Source organism: Scyliorhinus torazame, chromosome 13 (genome assembly GCF_047496885.1).
Source record: "Scyliorhinus torazame isolate Kashiwa2021f chromosome 13, sScyTor2.1, whole genome shotgun sequence".
NCBI classification, from domain to species: Eukaryota; Metazoa; Chordata; class Chondrichthyes; order Carcharhiniformes; family Scyliorhinidae; genus Scyliorhinus; species Scyliorhinus torazame.
In genome coordinates this window covers 197,744,051-197,762,991 of record NC_092719.1, presented here as the reverse complement: position 1 = coordinate 197,762,991, position 18,941 = coordinate 197,744,051, and the positions used below count along the sequence as shown (strand labels likewise).

General features: G+C 48.1%; 1 protein-coding gene across 2 annotated transcripts in view; it reads left to right on the top strand.

The window, feature by feature from the left end:
- The first annotated feature begins 213 nt into the window (after window positions 1-213).
- LOC140388506 (mitogen-activated protein kinase 14B) overlaps window positions 214-18,941 on the top strand; it is a 50,773-nt gene continuing 32,045 nt past the window's right edge. For both annotated transcript variants that reach the window (XM_072472812.1, XM_072472811.1), the window contains exons 1-3: window positions 214-417; window positions 6,767-6,896; window positions 6,996-7,054. In XM_072472812.1, the coding sequence (XP_072328913.1) occupies window positions 299-417; window positions 6,767-6,896; window positions 6,996-7,054 (308 nt within the window). In that variant the 5' untranslated portion in view covers window positions 214-298. The remainder of the gene's footprint in view (window positions 418-6,766; window positions 6,897-6,995; window positions 7,055-18,941) is intronic.

Here is an 18,941-nt window from a genome sequence, read left to right as displayed (position 1 = left end):
GGCAGGGTGGGGGGGAACCTCCAGGTGGCGGGGTTCCCATGTGTCTGCTGCCCTTGTCCTTCTAGTGGGTTTGGAAGGTGCTGGCCAAGGAACCCTGGGTGAAATGAAACAGTGAGTGAGCGCCACCTGCACAAAAGGTGCTCAATACTTTCAGAAACATACTTCACCCAGCAGGGGAGGAGGAGGGGAGGGAGGACACAAGACAAGACAGCTGGAGTGCGCAGTCGCCGGAAACTAGCCAGGTGAAATTCACCTGAAACTGCAGCTGGGGTGTGGGGAGCTGCTGCCATCGCCCATAATGGGGAGTCCGGCGCGGAAAGGTTTTTACCGACAAGATATTAACAAGACGATTTGGGAAGTGCCGCTCAGGTACAATGAGCTCACCCCCATTGGATCAGGGGCTTACGGGAGCGTGTGGTAAGTGAGGAGCGGGAATACTGGAGATCCACTGTATCTGAGTGTGTGCTGGCTCAACACAACGTTTAGGATTAAACTCTGGAGACTGCTGGTATAGAGCTAAAAGGACAATTTTCAGAAACCTGTGTCTTCGGGATCGAGAACAATAAAATAAAACTTTTAAATGGGAGGGGAAACAATATTACTGTAATATACTACTACATTAAGCTGCGACAAGATATCTATTGGGTGGTGAGGTGTGTTTGTGTTTTCCAGAATGCAAATCATTCATAATAAACCCGCAGACTTGTCCATCCAGGCAAAAATCAGGGATGGGAGCAATTCCCCGACCAGGTTCACTGTGACCCTCCGGATGATCAGCCCTTGACAGTGTCCCTGTCCCTCGCCCTAAACTTGCATTGGGAGAAAAGCCTGGGGTTGGCTCTCAGTATCTGAGAGTTTACAGCCTGTCTACCTTTTTTTTTAAAATGGGGTATGTTAGCAACAAGATTCATAGAAAAGGTAGAAATATTGATTTTTAAAGCGAGGAGGGAGAGGGAGCTTGGGGATTCCAGTAATTAGGAAAGTTTACCATTGAGACAGGTCTGTCAGTGGAGATAAAGTTGATTTTCTTTTTAATAAACATTTTATTGAATTTTTTTTTGGCATTATAACAGCAACAATATAAACAATGTACATGAGACTATAAACATAGTGCAAATACCACCTCCCTCCCTAACAGGTCTGAGATAAAGTTGATTGAGGCTCATGGTAAACCCACATGGTATCTCAAAGGCGACAGTGTCTAAACAAACTATACATCTGCCTCACCCATTTTAGACTTCGAACTTCATTATCTCAGGGTTATTGGCGAAAATACTGAGGAGGAGCTCTGGTCAAACACATCAGAAATATCAGTGAGTCCTTTTTGTAGTCACTAAGACATCCCAAAGCTATCCCTCGCCCCCCCCCCCCCCACTCGCTCCCTACTCACTACCTCCCCTTGTCCCCCCCCATCGCCCCCGCTCATCCCCCCCCCCCATCGCCCCCTCTCATCCCCCCCCATCGCCCCCTCTCACCCCCCCCATCGCCCCCTCTCATCCCCCCCCCACCCTCTTTGTCCCCCTTCTCCCTGCCCCCAGCCCCCCCTCGCCACCTGCTGCCCCTCACCACCTGACCCCCTTTGCCACCCCCATTCTTTCATGGGATGCTGGTGTCACTGACAAGCCAATATTTGTTGTTGCATTCCTAATTGCTCTAGAACTGAGGGCAATTAAGGGTCAACCGTATTGTTGTGAATCTGCAGTCTCGTGTAGGCCAGACCAGGTAAGGACAGCAGATTTCTTTCCCTGAAGGGCATTGGTGAACCAGATGGGTTTGTACAACTTTTAATTCCAGATTTTTATTGAATTCAAATTTCACCATCTGCCATGCTGGGATTTGGACATGGGGTCCCCAGACCATTACCCTGGGGCTCTGGATTACTAATCCAGTGACAATACCGCTACGCGACCGCTTCCCCTAAATCCCTCAGTTTGAGCCAAGTGTTTTATGAATAACTTTCCTGCACACTCATTTTTGTTTGTAGTTTGGACCAGTTGGGGAAGATCAGAGTTGAAGTCAATGATTATGTCATTGGTCAACAGCAGACCAATTATTCTTAGCTACATCGAAGAACAGAGATGACTGCAGTGCTATTCAGCAGCAGCCAAGCTCACAACAGATATGTCACAGTAACACCAACACTGATATAATTTGGAGTCACAATGTCCCATTATTACTCGTGCAAGCACATGCCAAAAAATAAAAATGTTCCAACATTACTAATAGAAGCAGGCTAATGCTCCTGTCGTGGTTATGTGCTCACAGCACAAGCATCAAGAGTTCAATAAATCTGCTCATTTGTAGCTGGCACCAAAGCAAATAAGCACGAAAGCTTCTGGATTGTTGTGAAGACCTTCAGGGCAAGGGACCTGCCACCTCAACTAGACTGGCTCACATGTAGCAACAATCCCTATGCAATTGACTCTTAATGCCCTCTGAAATGCCTACTGAACCATTACCCAGCAGAGCTTTGCAGAACAACAAGTTACCCATATCCGAGAAGATTTTTTATTAAAGTCAGGGAGAAATTGCACATCATTAAAAGAAGAGGGGTTGCATGCAAATATGTTGACTGATATTGTGCAGGATTTCAACCAGGGCACATAATAATGTACCATATAACCAGCTACCCAGTATGACACATGGTCTAAATTGGCTCCTACATTTTGCATCCAGCATGTTATCTAGAGCATGACAGCAGTATAGTGGTTATATTAGTGGACTAATAATTCAGAGACCTGGGCTAGATTGGACCTAAGTTCAGTTCCCACAACAACAGCTAAAGAAAGTTTAAATTCAATGAATTAAATAAATCTAAAATTAAAGAAGTACTTGTAGAAATATTTTGTTTGGATATTTAAATTTGAAGTACCCAATTTCTTTTTTTTTCCAATTAAGGGGCAATTTAGCCTATCCACCTATCCTGCACATTTGGGTTGTGGGGGTAAGACCCACGCAGACATGGGGAGAATGTGCAAACTCCACATGGGCAGTGACCCGGGTTAAACCCGGTCCTCAGTGCCGTGAGGCAGCAGTGCTAACCACTGGGCCACCATGCCGCCCTAAGTACGTGTAGAAATGATCACAGGAGAAAACTACATTTAATATGCTGAGGATTTTTTTTGCCTCGAGTCTTGAAATGAAAATGAAAATTGCTTATTGTCACAAGTAGGCTTCAAATGAAGTTACCATGAAAAGCCCCTCGTCGCCACATTCCGGCGCCTGTTCGGGGAGGCTGGTACGGGAATTGAACCGTGCTGCTGGCCTGCCTTGGTCTGCTTTGAAAGCCAGCGATTTAGCCCTGTGCTAAACCAGCCCCATTTACTTGCCATTTACAGCAGAGTCAACAACTGACAAGGTGTTTTATGTGATAGCAGAAAATCAGTTCTTTGGTTTGAATTAATATGATTATATCTGTCCAGATGGAAACACATAAGATACATATGGTGCTTTTGCAAAGTGAATGTCGCTTCACTGGAAGCTTTACTTCTGGTTGTTCTTCCTTGTTTTTACTGTGTTGTGTTCCTCAGACCTTTCTTGCATTTTATATTCCAAGTGACAGGTAAAATACACTGGAATTTCTGTGAATGGTACTCTGTAAGGAGCTGTTAAAAATTCTGTCTGTTTCTGCTCCACTGTGTCTGGCCCCACTGTGACATATTCCCACAGCTGAGATCAGGGAATTAGCGCATTAGCGATAACAGGACCAAGGCCACGTCCTTTCATTCCACGGCATGATGTGTGTTTTTTTACGAGTTCAAAGGATGTGGGTTTCGCTGGCAAGGCCAGCATTTATTGCCCATTCCCAATTGCCCTTGACAAGGACGTGCTAAGCTGCTTTCTTGAACTTCTGCAATCCATGTGGTGTGAGGGAGGGAGTTCCAGGATTTTGACCCAGTGACAGTGAAGGAACGGTGATATATTTCCAAGTCAGAATGGTGAGTGGCTTGGAGGGGAAATTCCAGGTGGTGGTGTTCCTATGTGCCTGCTGCCCTTATCCTTCTAGATGGTAATGGTTGGAGGTTTGGAAGGTGCCATGAGGAAGCCTCAGTGAGTTACTGCAGTCCATCTTGTAGATGGTACACACGGATGCTACTGTGCGTCAGTGGTGGAAGGAGTGAATGTTTGTGGAAGGGGGAGGAATCAGCGGGCTGCTTTGTCCTGGATGGTGTCAAGCTTCTTGAGTGTTGCTGGAGCTGCACTCATCTAGGCAAGTGGACAGTAATCCATCACACTCCTGACCTGTGCCTTGTAGATGGTGGACAGGCTTTGGGGAATCAGAAGATGAGTTACTCTCTGCAGGATTCCTAGCTTCTGTACTGCTCTTGTAGCCACAGTATTTATATGGCTAGTGGAGTTCAGTTTCTGGTCAATGGTAACCCCCAGAATGTTGATAGTATGAGTCTGAGCGATGGTAATGCCATTGAATCTCAAAGGGTGATGGTTAGATCCTCTCTTATCGGAGATGGTCATTGCCTGGCCATTGTGTGGTGTGAATATTACTTGCCCCTTATCAGCCCAAGCCTGGACACTGTCCAGATCGTGCTGCTATTTGGACAATGGACTGCTTTAGTTTCTGAGGAGTCGTGAATGATACTTGATATTGTTCAATCATCAGTGAACATCCCCACTTATGAAATTATGATGGAGGAAAGGGTATTGATGAAGCAGCTGAAAATGTTTGAGCCTAGGACACTACCCTGAGGAACTCCTGCAGCGATGTTCTGGAGCTGTGATGACTAACCTCCAACAACCACAGCCATCTTCCTTTGTACTAGGTATGATTCCAACCAGCAGAGAATTATCCCCCGATTCCCATTGACTCCAGATTTGCGAAGGCTCCTTGATGCTTTTGAAAAAAAAAATCATTTACAGAATGTGGGCGTCGCTGGCCAGACCATCATTTATTGGCCATCCCTAGTTGCCCTTGAGAAGGTGATGTTGAGTTGCCTTGAACTGCTGCAGTCCCTGAGGTATAGGTACACCCACCGTGCTGTTAGGGAGGGAGTTCCAGGATTTTGACCCAGTGACAGTGAAGGAACGGCGATATATTTCAAAGTCAGGATGATGTGTGACTTGGTGGGGAACCTTCAGGTGGTGGTTTTCCCATGTGTCTGCTTCCCTTGTCCTTCTCGGTGGCAGAGATAGCAGGTTTGGAAGGTGTTGCCTAAGGAACATTGGTGAGTTCCTGCAGTGCGACTTTTAGATGGTACACGGCTGCCAATGTTCATCGATGATGGAGGGTTTGGCCATTTGTGGAAGGGGTAGCAATCAAGTGACAGCTTTAACCTGGATGGTGTTGAGCTTCTTGAGTTTTGTTGGAGCTGCACTCATCCAGGCCCGTGAAGATTATGCCATTACACTCCTGATTTGAGTCTTGTCGATGGAAGATTGATTTGGGGAGTCAGGAGGTCATTTACTCGCTGCTTGATTCCTAGCCTTTGACCTGCTCTTGTAGCCACAGTATTAATATGGCTAGTTCAATTTCTCGTCACTGATAGCGCCCATGATGTTAAAGTGGGGGATTCAGTGATGGTAATGTCAAGTGAAAATGGTTCGATCCTCTCCTTGTAGGAGATGGCCATTGCTACACTCAGTAAAATGCTGCCTTGATGTCGAGGTCAGTCACTACTCTCACCTCACCGCTGGAGTTCAGCGCTTTTGTCCATGTTTGAACCAAGGCTGTAATGAGGTAAGGAGCTGAGTAGCCCTGGCAGAACCCAACCTGAGCATCGGTGAGGAGGTTATTGCTAAGCGAGTGCTGCTTGATTGCACCGTTGATGAACCATCAATTTACTGATGGTCGAGAGCAGACTGGTAGGGCGTTCATTGGCCAGGTTGGATTTGTCCTGCTTTTTGTGTACAGGACATACCTGGGCAGGTATGAACAGATCTAGTAACTCAAAACTTGCCAACCATCTGATTCATTGATTGTGGGATTATTTAACTCTGTCTATTACTTGTTGCTTATGCTGTTTGGCATGCAAATCATCCTACGTGTAGCTTCACCAGGTTGCACGTCATTTTCGGTATGCATGGTGATGCTCTCTGCATGCCCTCCTGCACTCTTTGTTGAACCAGAGTTGATCCGCTGGCTTGGTGGTAATGGTAGAATGGGGGATATGCTGGGACATGAGGTTACAGATTGTGGCTGAGTACAATTCTGCCAATGGCACACTGTGCCTCATGATTGCCCTGTTTTGAGTTACGAGATCTGTTCAAAATCTATCCCATTTGGCAGGGTGGTAGTGCCACACACCACGGTAAAAGATATCGTCAATGTGAAGACGGGACTTTGTCCCCACAAGGACTGTGCGGTGGTCTACCCTCCCAGGGACAGATGTATCTGCGGCAGGCAGATTGGTGAGGATGTGGTTGAGTATGTTTTTCTTTCCCCTCTTGTCAGTTCCCTCACCGCCTGCTGCAGGCCCAGCCTAGCAACGATGTCCTTTAGGACTCAGCCAGCTGATTCAGTAGTGGCGCTACCGAGCCACTCTTGGTGTTGGGCATTGAAGGCCCCCACCCAGAGTAGATTCTGCATCTGTGTTACCCTCAGTGCTTCCTCCAAATGGTATTCAATATGGAGGAGCACTAACCATCAGTAGGTTGGGGGGGGGGGGGGGGGGGGGGGGGTGTAAATCAGCAGCTGGTTTCCTTGCTCATGTGTGACCTGGTGACGGGAGACATAATGGGGTCTTGTTGCAGCTCCCGTTGCAGGGCCAGTCGGCAAGCCTGATATTCTGCTTCTTGTTTCTACTCCATTCAGTTCAGCTATTGATCTGAAGACGGGCGAGAAAGTGGCTGTGAAGAAATTGCACCGGCCTTTCCAATCTTTGACACATGCCAAGCGAGCATACCGAGAGCTACGGCTGCTCAAACACAACAAACAGGAAAACGTGAGTTAAGATCAACCAGCTTTAGCAAATGAACCCTGAGCATATTGATTAAGATTAAGTTATTTATTCTATTTTTCCATCTGTTTTTTTTTTTTGCAGGTGATTTGTCTCCTCAATGTTTTTTCACCAGAAGATTATTTACACACATTCCAGAGCTTGTGAGTACATGCAGAACAGTTAAAGAAAAATGTCCTTTTTGTGGTGTTGTGGGTTGCATGTTTCGTCTTGCAATGCTCCGTAACCATCAGTAAAATGGTGGGGCATTTATTCCTGTCCTCAGTTTTACTGCCTTCCCTACACCTATTGCTAAATTGCAAATCTCCACTGCGTTGCTATGGGGAGTCTCAAAGTACAGATTTTATCGTTCCGACAGGCAGGTGATCAGAACTGACTGGAGACATTATCCATTACCCCTGTGCACTGCCTAATGGCTGTTTTTCGAGCTGCAAGGCCAGCTGCCTTCCTACCAAAACCTCCCCATTCTGTTCCTCCGCTACAACAGATTGTGAACAGCTTTGGTGTCCCATTTAACCCTGCGCTGAACTTCAAGTTCCATATTCTGTCCATCACCATCTATTTACACCTTTGGTGCATTCTCCACCTCCGCCTGCTCCCTCACTGCTGTTGTCTCCCTCATTAATGCCTTTGCCACCTCCAGGCTCACCACCTTGTCAACCTGTCACTGGCCTAGTAATCGGAGGCCCAGGCTAATTCTCACGGCAGCTAGTAGAATTTAAATTCAATGAAAAAAAAATAATCTGGAATTTGAAGCTAGTCCCAGTAATGGTGACCATGACAACTATCAACGATTGTCGTAAAAACCCATCTGGTTCACTAATGTCCTTTGGGAAGGAAATCTGCCGTCCTTACCTGGTCTGACCTAATATGTGACTCCAGATTCACAGCAACGTGGTTGACTCTGAACTGCCCTCTCAAATGGTCAGGCAAGCCACTCAGTTTAAGAACAATTAGGGGTGTGCAACAAATGCGTGCCTTGCCAACGATGCCCGCATCCCATGAAAGAATAAAGAATAAATAACAATCTTCAGTTCTTTCTTCACCAGCCTTCCGCACTCAATACTAAATAAACTTCATCTTTTCTGATGTTCAGCCGTTCAGATTCTCAGATTCTTCTGCTAATCAACAACCTCCTCTGGCTCCCCTTTCCCCAAAGCATTGGATGTGAAACTCTCATTTTTCTTGACAAATTCACGGCGGCCCCAGCCCCTTCAGGCGTCACCCCACCCCACCCTATTACTGCATCCTCCTCCAGTCATAACTCCCACTGTAAACTTTCAGTGGCTGAGCTTTCAGTTGTCTTAGAATCTTGGAATCCCAACAGTGCAGAAGGAGGCCGCTCGGCCCATTGAGTCTGCACCGACCCTCCGAATGAACTACCCATTTACCCCCCCCCCCTCGCCCTAACCCTGTATCCCCATAACCTGACCTGCACATCCATGGACACTCAGGGGCAATTTAGCATGGCCAATCCACCTAACTTGCACATCTTTGGACTTGTGGGAGGAAACCGGAGCACTCTGAGGGAACCCACGCAGGCACGGGGAGAACGTTCTGACTCCGCTCAGACAGTGACCCAAGACCAGAATTGAACCCGGGTCCCTGGCACAGTGAGGCAGCATTGCTAACCATTGTGCCACCATGCCGCCTTGGCTTCACGTCTTACCCCAGCTGGCGACCCTTCTCATCACTTCGTGCATGCCTCCTTTATGCCTTCAGTCATCACACATCATCTCTTCCCCTCACGCTCCAAACCTGTTTATGGCAATGTCTGATGCCTTTGTGAAGTTTTACTATAGAAAAGATATTATGTGAGTGTAGTTGGTAGTGTATGGTGTGCCAGAAGACCTAGTGGAGGGCAATGAGGAAAATTAACCCAGCCTTTCAGTCTCTGCTTTCCTCACTCTTTCCTTCTCCATCTGCCTTTCATTCTCTCTCTCACACATTCTCATGCTTCCTTTAAGGGAATTGGTACATAATCAAGTTATTGTTTTTAGTTTTGGAATATAGATTAAGAATTAGGTAACATGATCCCAAGTCCCTCCACCCTCTTTCTCCCCCCCCCCCCCCCCCCCCCACAAAGCAGGAATGTGGTGATTACATAAGTAGCAGGAGAATGTTTACTCATGGTGGATTAAGAGCGACTCTGTTCCCACATTCTTTCCTGCAGCTTTGCCGCAACATGTTTAGAAAGAGCTGATGTGAGGGGAAGCCAAAGACACAATCTGAACAGACTTGCGTAATTCTGATTTTATGATCGTGATAATTAGCATAAATTAATATTTCCTTTCCCATCAACTTACTTACGCTCACCTTATACGTAACTGCAGTGTCATGGTGGCTAAGGGAGGCCACTAAGGCCACTGTTTATTGTGTGAGCGGTGTCGGTAGGCTATTTGACCTTTGGAACATCAAACCTCAATCCAATCCCACCCACACCTATTCACCTTGCTTTGTGATCGATCACAAGTGGGACCCTCGGCCAATTAGTTAGTTATTTCTCTCCCGTCCACTCTCCGGGACCTCCAACACCCTCTGTTTACTTAACAGGAATCAGGAACTAACCCTAATGTTGCCCAGAGGCTACATTCACTGACTTATAGAGTTCATAGAATTTACAGTGCAGAAGGAGGCCATTCGGCCCATCAAGTCTGCACCGGCTCTTGGAAAGAGCACCCTACCCAAGGCCAACACCGCCACCCTATCCCCATAACCCAGTAACCCCACCCAACACTAAGGGCAATTTTGGACACTAAGGGCAATTTATCATGGCCAATCCACCTAACCTGCACATCTTTGGACTGTGGGAGGAAACCGGAGCACCCGGAGGAAACCCACGCACACACGGGGAGGATGTGCAGACTCCGCACAGACAGTGACCCAAGCTGGAATCGAACCATGGACCCTGGAGCTGTGAAGCAATTGTGCTATCCACAAGGCTACCGTGCTGCCCCTTACTAGCAGCAGTTTCTTACTAGCAGCAGTAGAGCAGGGAAACAATTTGGTAATTACTTTTGGCACTTTTTTTCTTGACAAACCAGGTTTGATGTTGACAATAAAGGAAAAACACCCTCAAGCAGACACATTACGAAATAGCCAATTTAAGTATAGGCTTTCTGGTCATGTGTCCAATGCAACCGCACTACAGGCTCAATCTAAACCTGGGCAATAGAAACACAGTTTAAATGCTAAAGAAAAAAATATGTGGAGAGACAGGAAAAGCTAGAATTGTTCTACTTCAGAGCAGAGAAGGTTAAAGCCAGATTTAATACAGATGTTCAAACCTATAAGGATTTTGATAGAGTAAAAAATGAGAAACTGTTTCCACTGGTTGGTAAGCAGGGGTTATTGGTTTGAGATCATTGGCAAAGAACCAGAGAGGGGATGAGGATCATTAATTCTGCACAATGAGTGTGGTCTGAATGCACTGGCTGAAAATGTGGTAGAAATAGTTTCAAAAGTACCTTTCAAAGAGAGTTTGGATATATATATATATATTTTTTTTAAATGCATTTTTTCAAACTTGTATCAAAGTAGGCTACAGCAAATGAACACCCCGGGAAACAGTCTTCCCAACAATCAACTATACAGTTCGTACAGATTTTTCTCCTTTTTCACCCCCCCGCCCCCCCCACCCGCCCCACCCCCCCTGCGACGAATAGCTCCTCAAACACGGTCACGAACATCCCCCACCTTTTCTCAAACTCCCCTGCTGAGCCCCTTAACTCATACTTTATCTTCTCTAACCGCAGGAAGTCATACAGGTCACCCAACCATGCTGCTAGCCCTGGTGGCGATGCCGACCGCCACTCCAGCAAAATTCACCGCCGTGCAATCAGAGAGGTGAAGGCCACGACATCGGCCTTCCTCCTCTCCATGAGCTCCGGCTTCTCTGAAACCCCAAATATCGCCACCAAAGGGTCCGGGTCTGCCTCCTCCTCCACTACCCTGGCTAAGACTGCGAACACTTCCGCCCAGAATCTTCCCAATTTTTCACAACCCCAAAACATGTGCGCATGATTCGCTGGCCCCCGCCCACACCTCTCACGCTCAACTGCTACCCCCTGAAAGAACCCACTCATTTTCGCCCGAGTCATATGCACCCTGTGCACCACCTTAAACTGTATCAGGCTTATCCTTGCACAAGAGGAGTTCCCGTTTACCCTTCGCAGTGCCTCACTCCATACTCCCCAATTGATCTCCATTCCCAACTCCGCTTCCCATTCCTCCTTGATCTTCATCACCCGTTCGCCTCCCTGTTCCCCCAGCCACTTATCCCCAATTCCTCCATGCCCTTCCACACCCGGAAGCAGCAGTCGCTCCAGCAGGGTGTATCCCGGCAATCTAGGGAACCCCTTCCAGACCTTTTGTGCAAAGTCCCTAACCTGTAGATAACTGAACTGACTACCCCTCGGCAGCTCTACCGTCTCCCTTAGCTCCTCCAGACTGGCAAACCCTTCCTCCAAATCCAAATCCCTCACCTTGACCAGCCCCACTTCCCTCCACCTCCTGTATACACTATCCATCCCCCCCCCGGGGCTCAAACCCATGATTCTCGCACAGCGGAGTTAGCACCGACATCCCTTCCACCCTAAAATGCCTCCTCAGCTGATTCCATATCTTCACCGTGGACTGCACTACTGGGCTCTCTGAATACCTACTCGGAGCCATTGGCAATGCTGCCGTCACCATAGCCCTCAAACTAGACCCCTTATAAGATACCTCCTCCATCCTAACCCACTCTACCCCTTCTCCTTCCCACCACCGCTGCACCTTGTCCACAATCGCTGCCCAATAATAATGAAGCAAGTTTGGCAATGCCAACCCCCCCCCTGCTGCCTCTGCCTCTGTAGCAGGGTCCTCCTCACCCTCGGCACCTTCCCTGGGCATGCAAAGTCAGAGATGATTGAGTCCATTTTCCGAAAAAAGGCCTTTGTTATAAAGATCGGGAGAGCCTGAAAGATAAACCAGAACCTCGGCAGAATATTCATTTTCACCACTTGGACCCTCCCCGCCAACGTTAAGTGCAGTGTATCTCACCTCTTAAGATCCTCCCTGGCCTCCTCCACCAGCTTCGCTAAGTTCCACTTATGGAGCCCCGTCCATTCCCTCGCTACCTGAATCCCCAAGTACCTAAACCTATTCCTCGCTACCGTAAATTGCATCCCCCCCCCTAAATTAGCCCGCTGAGCCAGCTCATTCACCGGGAATAGCTCGCTTTTCCCTACATTCAGCTTGTATTCCGAGAACCCTCCAAACCTCCCCAACAGGTCCATAATCCTTCCCATACTCTCCAACGGATCCGAAACATACAGCAAGAGGTCATCGGCATAGAGCGACACCCGATGCTCCCTCTGTCCCCTCATTATCCCCTGCCATTCTGCCGACCCCCTGAGACCCATCGCCAATGGCTCGAAGGACAGCGCAAACAGCAGCGGTGACAGCGGGCACCCCTGCCTCGTACCCCTGTGTAAGTCAAAGTTTTGTGAGCTCATATCATTCATAGATTATCATAGAATTTACAGTGCAGAAGGAGGCCATTCGGCCCATCGAGTCTGCACCGGCTCTTGGAACGAGCACCCTACCCAAGGTCAACACCTCCACCCTATCCCCATAACCCAGTAACCCCACCCAACACTAAGGGCAATTTTGGACACTAAGGGCCAATCCACCTAACCTGCACATCTTTGGACTGTGGGAGGAAACCGGAGCACCCGGAGGAAACCCACGCACACACGGGGAGGATGTGCAGACTCCGCACAGTCAGTGACCCAAGCCGGAATCGAACCTGGGATCCTGGAGCTGTGAAGCAATTGTGCTATTCACAATGCTACCGTGCTGCCCTCGTCGTCACCCTCGCTCTTGGCGCCACATACAGCACCCATGCCACAAATCTCGGCCCAAACCCAAACCTTTGCAAAACTTCGAACAAGTACCGCCACTCCACCCTATCAAATGCTTTCTCCGCGTCCATGGACACCACCACCAGAGCTCTCGAATGATTCATCACCACATTCAACAGTCGTCTTATATTACTCCCGAGCTGCCTGCCCTTCACGAAGCCTGTTTGATCCTCTGCAACCACCCCCGGGACACAATCCTCCATCCTCCCCACCAACAACTTAGTCAATACTTTCACATCTGTGTTCAATGGTGATATGGGTCTATACGACCCACATTCCACCAGATCCTTCCCTTTTTTGGGGATTAGTGTGATTACCGCCTGCTTCATCGTCTCCCGCAACTCCCCCATCTCCAGTGCTTCATTAAACGCCCCCAACAGATGTGGTGCCAGGTCCGCTGCAAATTCCTTACAGAATTCTTCCGGGTACCCATCCGGCCCAGGGGCCTTCCCCAACTTCATACCCCTGATACTATCCAGCACCTCCCTCAGCCCCAGGGGCTCATCCAACGCCTGCCTCTTTGCTTCCTCCACCTGGGGAAATATCAGCTCGTCCAGAAACCGCCCCATGTCCCCCTCCTCTCCTCCTGGGTCTGCCTCATAAAGTCCCTGGTAATGCTCTCTAAATGCCTCATTTATCTTTCCTGGCTCTGACGCCACATACCCAGCCCCATTCCGGATCTTCAATATTTCCCTGGACGCAGCCTGCCTCCGCAGCTGGTGGGCCAGCATGCGGCTCGCCTTCTCCCCATACTTGTATTGCACCCCTCTTGCCCTACGCAGTTGCCCTACCGCCCTCCCCGTTGTCAGCCTGTCAAATTGCCCCTGCAGCTTTTTCCTCCTCGCCAATCCCTCCACAGTGGGCACCCTCGAATATACCCTGTCCACCTCCACTATCTCGCTCACTAGACGGTCATGTTCTGCCCTCCTTTCCTTATTCGCACGAACCGTAAATGAGAGAATTTCTCCCCGGACCACTGCCTTCAGTGCTTCCCAAAAAATGCCCCCCGACACCTCCCCACTCTGATTGAACTCCACATAATCCCTAATCGCCAACCGCACTTTATCACAAAAACCTCCATCCGCCAACAACCCCGAGCCAAACCTCCACCCTGGCCTCTGCTTTCGTCCCGTACTGAACCGAATATCCAGCCAGTGGGGTGCATGGTCCGGGATAACTATCCCCGCATACTCTGCCCCCTCCACCCCAACCCAAATCTCCCGACTCACTAAAAAGTAATCATTCCTCGAATACACCTTACAGACGTGTGAAAAGAAGGAATACTCCCTTCCCCCTAGGTTCTGAAAGGGCCATGGATCCACCATACCCATCCTCTCCATAAAGCCCCCCAGCTTCCTTGCCATTCGTACCCTACCCATCGACCTAGGGCTCGATCTATCCACCCTCGGCCCCAGGACACAGTTAAAATCTCCTCCCATGATCAACTGGTACGTGGCCAAATCCGGGATTGCTGCCAGCAACCCCCTCATAAAACCCACATCATCCCAATTTGGGGCATACTCATTTACCAACACCACCGGTGCCCCTTCCAATACCCCACTCAATCACATATCTCCCACCTGGATCCCTCACCTCCTTCGCACTCACGGATCCCATTGTTTTGCTCATTAAAATCACCACACACCTTTATTTTAAATCAAACCCCGTGTGAAAAACCTGGCCGACTCACCCCTTCCTTAACCTAACCTGGTCCTTCACACGGAGGTGTGTCTCCTGCAAAAAGACCACCCCCGCTTTCAAGCTCCTGAGGTTTAAACTAGTATGGCAGGGGGTGGGCACGGGAGCAATAGGTCAGAAGGTGAGAGCATTGAGGGAGAACTAGGGAATAGGGACAGTGTGGCTCTGAGGCAAAGCAGACGGGGAGAAGTTGCTGAACACAGCGGATCTGGTGGCCTGAAGTGCATATGTTTTAATGCAAGGAGCATTACGGGTAAGGCAGATGAACTTAGAGCTTGGATTAGTACTTGGAACTATGATGTTGTTGCCATTACAGAGACCTGGTTGAGGGAAGGGCAGGATTGGCAGCTAAACGTTCCAGGATTTAGATGTTTCAGGCGGGATAGAGGGGGATGTAAAAGGGGAGGCGGAGTTGCGCTACTTGTTCGGGAGAATATCACAGCTGTACTGCGAGAGGACACCTCAGAGGGCAGTGAGGCTATATGGGTAGAGATCAGGAATAAGAAGGGTGCAGTCACAATGTTGGGGGTATACTACAGGCCTCCCAACAGCCAGCGGGAGATAGAGGAGCAGATAGGTAGACAGATTTTGGAAAAGAGTAAAAACAACAGGGTTGTGGTGATGGGAGACTTCAACTTCCCCAATATTGACTGGGACTCACTTAGTGCCAGGGGCTTAGACGGGGCGGAGTTTGTAAGGAGCATCCAGGAGGGCTTCTTAAAACAATATGTAAACAGTCCAACTAGGGAAGGGGCGGTACTGGACCTGGTATTGGGGAATGAGCCCGGCCAGGTGGTAGATGTTTCAGTAGGGGAGCATTTCGGTAACAGTGACCACAATTCAGTAAGTTTTAAAGTACTGGTGGACAAGGATAAGAGTGGTCCGAGGATGAATGTGCTAAATTGGGGGAAGGCTAATTATAACAATATTAGGCGGGAACTGAAGAACATAGATTGGGGGCGGATGTTTGAGGGCAAATCAACATCTGACATGTGGGAGGCTTTCAAGTGTCAGTTGAAAGGAATACAGGACAGGCATGTTCCTGTGAGGAAGAAAGATAAATACGGCAATTTTCGGGAACCTTGGATGACGAGAGATATTGTAGGCCTCGTCAAAAAGAAAAAGGAGGCATTTGTCAGGGCTAAAAGGCTGGGAACAGACGAAGCCTGTGTGGCATATAAGGAAAGTAGGAAGGAACTTAAGCAAGGAGTCAGGAGGGCTAGAAGGGGTCATGAAAAGTCATTGGCAAATAGGGTTAAGGAAAATCCCAAGGCTTTTTACACGTACATAAAAAGCAAGAGGGTAGCCAGGGAAAGGGTTGGCCCACTGAAGGATAGGCAAGGGAATCTATGTGTGGAGCCAGAGGAAATGGGCGAGGTACTAAATGAATACTTTGCATCAGTATTCACCAAAGAGAAGGAATTGGCAGATGTTGAGTCTGGAGAAGGGGGTGTAGATAGCCTGGGTCACATTGAGATCCAAAAAGACGAGGTGTTGGGTGTCTTAAAAAATATTAAGGTAGATAAGTCCCCAGGGCCTGATGGGATCTACCCCAGAATACTGAAGGAGGCTGGAGAGGAAATTGCTGAGGCCTTGACAGAAATCTTTGGATCCTCGGTGTCTTCAGGGGATGTCCCGGAGGACTGGAGAATAGCCAATGTTGTTCCTCTGTTTAAGAAGGGTAGCAAGGATAATCCCGGGAGCTACAGGCCGGTGAGCCTTACTTCAGTGGTAGGGAAATTACTGGAGAGAATTCTTCGAGACAGGATCTACTCCCATTTGGAAGCAAATGGACGTATTAGTGAGAGGCAGCACGGTTTTGTGAAGGGGAGGTCGTGTCTCACTAACTTGATAGAGTCTTTCGAGGAGGTCACTAAGATGATTGATGCAGGTAGGGCAGTAGATGTTGTCTATATGGACTTCAGTAAGGCCTTTGACAAGGTCCCTCATGGTAGACTAGTACAAAAGGTGAAGTCACACGGGATCAGGGGTGAACTGGCAAGGTGGATACAGAACTGGCTAGGCTATAGAAGGCAGAGGGTAGCAATGGAGGGATGCTTTTCTAATTGGAGGGCTGTGACCAGTGGTGTTCCACAGGGATCAGTGTTGGGACCTTTGCTGTTTGTAGTATATATAAATGATTTGGAGGAAAATGTAACTGGTCTGATTAGTAAGTTTGCAGACGACACAAAGGTTGGTGGAATTGCGGATAGCGATGAGGACTGTCTGAGGATACAGCAGGATTTAGATTGTCTGGAGACTTGGGCGGAGAGATGGCAGATGGAGTTTAATCCGGACAAATGTGAGGTAATGCATTTTTGAAGGGCTAATGCAGGTAGGGAATATACAGTGAATGGTAGAACCCTCAAGAGTATTGAAAGTCAAAGAGATCTAGGAGTACAGGTCCACAGGTCATTGAAAGGGGCAACACAGGTGGAGAAGGTAGTCAAGAAGGCATACGGCATGCTTGCCTTCATTGGCCGGGGCATTGAGTATAAGAATTGGCAAGTCATGTTGCAGCTGTATAGAACCTTAGTTAGGCCACACTTGGAGTATAGTGTTCAATTCTGGTCGCCACACGACCAGAAGGATGTGGAGGCTTTAGAGAGGGTGCAGAAGGGATTTACCAGAATGTTGCCTGGTATGGAGGGCATAAGCTATGAGGAGCGATTGAATAAACTCGGTTTGTTCTCACTGGAACGAAGGAGGTTGAGGGGCGACCTGATAGAGGTATACAAAATTATGAGGGGCATAGACAGAGTGGATAGTCAGAGGCTTTTCCCCAGGGTAGAGGGGTCAATTACTAGGGGGCATAGGTTTAAGGTGAGAGGGGCAAGGTTTAGAGTAGATGTACGAGGCAAGTTTTTTACGCAGAGGGTAGTGGGTGCCTGGAACTCACTACCGGAGGAGGTAGTGGAAGCAGGGACGATAGGGACATTTAAGGGGCATCTTGACAAATATATGAATAGGATGGGAATAGAAGGATACGGACCCAGGAAGTGTAGAAGATTGTAGTTTAGTCGGGCAGTATGGTCGGCACGGGCTTGGAGGGCCGAAGGGCCTGTTCCTGTGCTGTACATTTCTTTGTTCTTTGTTCTTTGTAGGTGCGTGAATACCCGCACCTTTTAACCGGCCCATTCAGTCCCCGGATGTTCCACATGACCAACCTTACCGGAGGCTTGTGCCTCCAATCCCCTCTACTGTCCGTCATCTTCCCCACTTAACTCCTGCCCCTTTAATTCCACTCTGTACCTAGTCCATCCCAGATGGCCCCTTTCTTCGCCCTTGACCATGTCATCTCTCACCCCCTGCCGTGTTGCAGAAACCCCCCCACCCCCTCGCTTCCCCCCGGCTCTGGGTCACTGTCCGTGTGGAGTTTGCACATTCTCCCCGTGTTTGCGTGGGTTTCGCCCCCACAATCCAAAAGATGTGCAGGCTAGGTGGATTGAACACGCTAAATTGCCCCTTAATTGGAAAAAATGAATTGTGTACTCTAAATTTAAAAAAGAAAATTGCCATATATGTCAAATTCTGTTTGGTGATGTTCCTGCGAAGCACAGCGGGATGGTTTACATTAATGGTGCTATATAAATGCAAGATTATGCTGTTGTTGGGTATAGATCAAACAATTGAGCATTAATTGGGGACTGAAACTAATATCCACTTGGTGTATTCGGTTGAAATAGATTTTACACCTTGTCATTGGGGGACACATATGTTATGTTTACTAGTGGTAAAACATGAAATCTACATGGAAAGTAATGAGTTACGTTCAGTCATAATTAAAATTTAATTTATGTTTAAACAAGCAAATGGAAGCGTTTCCTTTTTACAAATAACATGTTCAGCCCTTGAACAGACTTCCATAATTTTTTTTAATTATAAAAAAAATATTTTATTGAACATTTTTGGCCAACCATCGCAGTACATTGTGTATCCTTTACACAGTAATATCACAATATAAATAACAATGGCCAGTTTTATAAACAAGAAATAAATAATATATAAACAAAAACAAAACTAAATGGCAACTGCCTTGTCCCAAATAAATATTCTCCAAAAATATGTTTTAACCGTCCAATATACAATTATCTATAACAACAACCTATACATATTATACTTATATACTTACATATTAACATCCCTGAGAATCCCTCTGGTTCCTCCCCCCCCTTCCCCCACTCCCCCCCCCCCCTTCCCCCACTCCCCCCCCCCTCCCCCCCCCGGGTTGCTGCTGCTGTCTTCTTCTTTTCCATTCCCTCTATCTTTCTGTGAGGTATTCGACGAACGGTTGCCACCGCCTGGTGAACCCTTGAGCCGATCCCCTTAGGACGAACTTAATCCGTTCCAGCTTTATAAATCCTGCCATGTCATTTATCCAGGTCTCCACACCCGGGGGCTTGGCTTCCTTCCACATCAACAGTCT